The following is a 6000-nucleotide window of genomic DNA, read 5'->3' as shown; positions in this document are numbered from 1 at the left end:
GCAGTGCGTATGCATCGCCAGGCCTCGCTGAAAATGCATTGTGCCCCCCCACCCCCACCCCCACCCCCACCCCCACCATGCCCCCGGTGAGCGCGGCTCTGCCAGGCGGCGGCTCAGCCAGTGCAACCGCCTCCTTGCACCAGCGGCGCCCAGGGCGGCTCGCGCGGCAGCACTCGCGGCGCCCCGGGCTCAGCGCAGCCCCCGCCGCCCTCCGCGCAGGCGCGGCCCCCGCCCCCCGCCCCAGCACCACGGTGGCATTCCCGTTGGCAAGGCCGGCGTCCCGCCCCTTAGCGACGGGCGGGGGCGGAGCCGCCCGACTGACAGCCGAGCGGCCCAACGGGGGGGAGCCGATCGGGCGCGATTGACAGGGGCTGGTGCTCGGCCCCGCCCCCTCGGTTCGTTGCGGCGGCCCCGCCCACCCCCCTGGCGCGGTCTCTTCACGGCGGCGGCGGCGGCGGCGTCTCCATTTTGCCCTGCTTCTGTCGCCGCGGCCTGCAGCGCCCGACCCGCCCGCGCCCGCGCCCCGGACCCGCCCGCGACCCCGCCGCCATGAACGAGGAGTACGACGTGATCGTGCTGGGCACCGGCCTCACGGTGAGGAGGGGGCGCCCGGCCGGGCCTCGTCCCCGCTTCCCCCGGGGCGGGCAGGGCCGGGCTCCCGCCCCGTCTCCTCTCACCTCCGCAGCCCCGCCCCGCCCCTCACCCCGTTTCCCCCTGCCCCCCCCCCCCCGCCGCCCGCCCTCCCTCCCCCTCACCGCTGTCCCCGCCCCTTGCTTCTCCCGTCTCTGCCTCTCCCCCTGCCTCTTGCCCCCCCCCAGCCCTGCCCCTCGGCCCCCCCCCACAGCCCTGCCCCTCGGCCCCCGCCCCCCCCCCACAGCCCTGCCCTGCCCCCACTCCTGCGCCCGTTCTCCCACCCCAGGCGTCTCCTCCTGCCCCCTGGCTCCCGACCCTGCTCCCCCACTTTGCCCCCTTCCTGTCGCCTCTCTCATCTCCCCCCCCCCCCCGGTCTCCGAGGCCGGCTGGGTCCCAACGGGGCCTGAGCCGCTCGCTGTTCTCCCGGCTCCGCTTGCGGAAGAGGAGCCCGGCCCGGCCTGTTGGTGCGGGGGGGGGGGGGGATCTCCCGTGTGACTGCGGGGCTAGGGATCGGTAGGGGTGTCTCCCTTCCTTGAGGCGGCTGGAATATTTAGCTGTAAAATCCTGTTTCCTGAAGCTGCCTCTAGGAGGCCTCAGGAAATGCAGTTCTTAGAAAAACAATAAAAACCCCAGTAGGGCTTTTATTGCCTGGTTTGCTGGTGGGTTCTCCTCTTTCCCCCCCCCCACCCCGAAAAAATGCACGCGCTGGGGTTTAAGCCGTTTCAACTGGGACTCCGATCTTCGTGGGTGAGAGCTGGAAAGGCACAAGCCTAGCTTTAGGGTGGAGGCAGGCCGTCTTTCTCCCCCTCCCTTCCTCAATGCAGCGTTCATGCTCTGTCAATCCCTGACTGCAGTAGGAGGGGGTGGGGAAAAGAACAAGCAATTGCGTGACTGAGTTGTAAACAGGCAGCCAGTCCCTTCAAGGGATTTTCTTCTGCCTGCAAATTGTCCCTCTTTTCTCCACTGCTGAAATTTGACTATTAGTAATACTTCTGGTGGTCCAGATGCAACATCCTTTAGTGGTCATCTTATGAACACAAATCTTAAAAAGATCACATTGATCGTAACCTGTTTAAGAGCTACAGGTCCTCAACAGTTTTATTTGAATGGGTATACTTGAGTAAATGGCTGTATTGTTATAAAGTGCTTGCAGTGAAACTTAAAGATAGCTTGTGGTAAAAGGTAGGATTTGACTATTGTTTCTTTGTACTGTAGTGCCTAGGAGCTCCAGTCACGATAGGCATTGGATTTAATTGTGGAAGTTCTTCTAAAAGACTTTCCTCTTCAAAAGAATACTATGAGGAGATAAAATTGAGGTTTTTTTGTAAGGATAGTGGGGAAGTGAATGCATGGGAACAAGAGGAGGAATGGGATAGCTAAGGGATTGGAATCAATAAACATAAACTGCAACTTTGAGAGGGAAATAGGTTACCAGCCAAAAGTAGGGGATAAACGTCAAACCTGGAATCTCATTCAAACTTGACTACAGGATTTCTGCCCCCGCAAATAAATGAGGTGACACACAAGAAGCTTTCAGAGTAACAGCCGTGTTAGTCTGTATTCGCAAAAAGAAAAGGAGGACTTGTGGCACCTTAGAGACTAACCAATTTATATGAGCATAAGCTTTCGTGAGCTACAGCTCACTTCATTGAATACATACTGTGGAAAGTGTAGAAGATCTTTTTATACACACAAAGCATGAAAAAGATCTTTTTATACATGCAAGAAGCTTGAAATTGTTATGCTGTGGTCAATGTGGCAGCATTATCTCTGATAACAGATGCTTTGAGTCCAGTGACGACTATGGGTAGAGGCTTAGGGCCTGTCTACCCTGGCAATTTACAGCACTGCAACTTTCTTGCTCAGGGGTGTGAAAAAATACTCCCCTGTGTGCAGCAAGTTTGTGCTGTAAAGCGCCAGTGTAGACAGTGCACAAGCACTGGGAGCCACACTCCTTGTGGAGGTGGGTTTTTTTTAGAGCTCTGCCATGACCACACCTGCCAGGTTAAAGCACTGCTACGGCAGGCTAGCCCTTAGAGAGTAAAGCTACAGCAGAATGACATGAATAACCTCTTTGCCCTGTTGATCCCCAAACCCCTGTTGAAACTTCACATGTCGGCTGGCCACACCCCCTTAGCCTCAAGGAGTCTTCATCTGAGAGAAGCTGGATAGGGTTCCCTTCAGAGGTCCAGGTAGGAAGATGAGTAAGGCATGTTTTCTAAACTTTCTTGAGGGGGGTGCTTTATGGGATGGTTGTGAAGCTCTGTAAGAGTCTCTGGGGGTTCACATTTGGTATGTGTTTTGAGGGGGAATGGAGAGATGTCAAGCTCCTAGAGATGAGGAACCTTAATATATTATACATGGAAATACCCTTAACCTGCTTGTCAGAAGTAAACTGTAGAATAACTTGTATCCCTAGGCACTAGTGAAGAGTGTCAGCATTCAAATGTCTGACTGTACAGTACAGTGTTGCTATGCTGCACCTGTCCTTCGAATTACCATCATATCAGCACAACTTTTGGTGGACATGCCAAATGTTGCTGAACTCTCAACACAGTGATGTCAAGAACTTTGGAATTCCAGTCTATATAAAACACAATATATGAAATCTTCTTCCTTGCGTTAATCCCATCAAATGGGATCTGTGTAATGAGTCCTCCCTCCAAAGTACTCTGTTCAATGTCATATCCTCCATCACGCTACATGCTAGCATGTCTTCCTTTATTACATCCCACCACCTCTTTTTTCTTTTTACTAATTTAAAATAAAAAATTGTTCTAAAAGCACCTGTTGCTTCCCCCTTTTTGTCACTCCCATCAAATGTGAAATAAAATCAATAAGTTGTCAGTGTTAAAATCTCCCAAGCCTTTGTACTGGGGCATAAAAACATGCATTGTCTATTGATCATTCTAGATCCATAGGTTCACTGTTATATAAATGTTGTGGAGAATTAGTAACCTACTGTATTGTCAAATAGTTAGTTTTGATACTTACTCAATTGAGGTCTCATGTCAAATGGGGGAAAACTTGCAGTACAAATTTAAATAAGCCCCTCTCATGAATATCCAAAGGCATCACATCACGAACAACTGAAACATTTAGAAACAGATTAGATCTGCTAGTGAATTAAAACAAGCTAATTCTAGAGTTTGCTTTCCCAAGGAGCCTGGTGGATGTGGTAGCCTACAAAAAGTAAACCAACCCTTATACACTTTTGTAAGTCAAATTGGTAGTTCTTTTATTGTTACTTTGTACCTTTAGTGGGAGATGGATCAATTGCAATGCTAATTAGTCATGGTATCAATTGTTAAAGAGGTGTTGGGATGTTTGTGCAACTTTAAATTACTAGGAAACTTGGTTTTCCTAGAGTTAAAAGTACAGCTGAACACGTGAACTCCTCATTCATGACAGGTTTCACAATCTTTTGTCTGTAGGAATTCAAACTTTGATGCTACTTGTGACCTATCAAATTAAACCTGTATGAGGATGGTGGGGGAGCAATTTTGATCCATCTTAAGAGATGGTGCCTGTCTGCTTACATGTCTACCAAAAGGACAGTTTGTATTTTCAGAGCTGACTGCTGCAAACTATGATTGCAGTACAACACCAAAGCTAACACAGGCCCTGCAGTTTTCTTACTATGTCCTAGAAATCCTGGGGGTGAATGGCATTTCAAAGTTGCATTTCAGTAGACTCCTAATGAAGTCTTAACCTTCATTGTAGTTAGAAGTTATGTGCTTAAGGTGCATCTTCAGTTGAACCTATGTCTTGGTTACAGCCTGGTGTTGGCTGGCATCAAAGGGACAGATAGCAGTGTCATTCATTCCATGAAATGATTCGGTGATAAATCTTCAGTGTGTGAGAGCATTGGTTGAAGTAGAAGAGAGACTAAAGAATGAGTTTTTGCTGGCCAGGGATCACTGTCAAAAATATTTCCATAGCATGCTTGGTTGAAAAGGCCTAGATAGGCTTACTCTAAACACTGCAAAGAAACATGTGTCAGTAATACCTTTCAAGTATCTGGAAAATATTATTTTAAACAAAATCTCTTGTTACTAATGTGTTTTTCTCATTTTCTTAGTTTAATCAGAAATGAAACTGATTAAAGTAATGGCTTGAGCTCACGTAAGAAAGTGACATGTACTTGTGGCTGGAGGAGTCTGGTTTGACTGCCTGTCAAATCAGTATACATTCAAACAAAGCAATAGTCATAACAGTATCTCTGTAGGAGTCTTCACTTTGTCAAATAGTAATACACTGAATTAGATTTTGTCACCTTGGCAAAAATTATAGAACTAAACTGTATCCACAGATTAAATTGCTATACAAACACATCAGTAGATACTGGTCCTATACAAAACAATTGAGGTAATTCAACTTTTCAGCCTGTCAGCTGATATGCAACTTGGGGTTGATTTGCGCTCCATAGGTAACAACTTTGGTTTAGATTCCTTGTCCAACCTAAATCTACCTCTGGGGGAATGTAATTTCCAAAATGGATGGCACGCTGTTTTGTGCACATCATCTCTTCTGGTAGCTGATTATGGAGATGGGATATCCCATTAATCGGAGCTTTAAAATTAGCTGACTAAATTCTCTTCTACCTTGATACCCATTGGTTGGAATATATTAATGATGGTGCTGTGAGTCTCCTAGAGATTTTTTTTGTGGGGGGGGGGGGAGAGTGGGGGAGCTTTGAATAACATACACTGTATGTAAACTTAAAGATGAGGAGTATTTCCTCTAGTAAGTAAGGATCTCCACCTACTGACATACTACCTGTCAGGTTCTTCTTCGAGTGATTGCTCATGTACATGCTAATAGCCGTATGCACATATGGGCCACATGCACGATCGCTGGAAGCTTTTCCTTGTGGTACCCATCGGGTCAGCAGTGGCGACCCCTAGAGTGGCACCCTCATGGCGAAGTATATATGACCTGCTGCCCGTTCAGTCCCTTCTTAGCGCCCTTGTTGGAACAGCTTAGTGCTTGCTTGCAAGTTACTTAGCCTAGTGGTTTCCTTTGTCTTCAGTGTAGATAGTTATTCAAGTTGTTAATAGTTGTAGTTATTGTTCTCCCAGGGGGTTCCCCCCCTTAGTTCTACTCTTCCCCAGTGTTGGGGAATGCCTTGGCCGCAGGGGTTTAAACCGTGCAAGAGGTGTGGGAGGCCTATGCCCACAAGTGATCCGCATGCTGATTGTCTCAAGTGTCTCTGCAGGGGCCATCAAACAGATAAGTGCCCTATTTGCAGGGGCTTTAAACCCAGATCAAAGAAAGAGCAGGACTACCTAGGTCCGAAATTCCTTTTGATGGAGTCTGCCCTTCAGCCGCAGATGGAACCAGCGCTGGTCTCCTCTGTACAACATG

At 48.8% G+C, this 6000-nt stretch overlaps 1 protein-coding gene across 1 annotated transcript in view; it reads left to right on the top strand.

Moving 5' to 3' along the window:
* Positions 1 to 431: 431 nt before the first annotated feature.
* GDI2 (GDP dissociation inhibitor 2) overlaps positions 432 to 6000 on the top strand; it is a 32693-nt gene continuing 27124 nt past the window's right edge. The window contains exon 1 of the mRNA XM_084651863.1: positions 432 to 594. Within this exon, the coding sequence (XP_084507989.1) occupies positions 550 to 594 (45 nt within the window). The 5' untranslated portion in view covers positions 432 to 549. The remainder of the gene's footprint in view (positions 595 to 6000) is intronic.

The sequence above is a fragment of the Lepidochelys olivacea genome, assembly GCF_965140295.1.
Source record: "Lepidochelys olivacea isolate rLepOli2 genome assembly, chromosome: 1".
Taxonomy (NCBI): domain Eukaryota; kingdom Metazoa; phylum Chordata; order Testudines; family Cheloniidae; genus Lepidochelys; species Lepidochelys olivacea.
The sequence above is the reverse complement of the archived record's forward strand: the minus strand, read 5'-3'. Positions and strand labels throughout refer to the sequence as shown.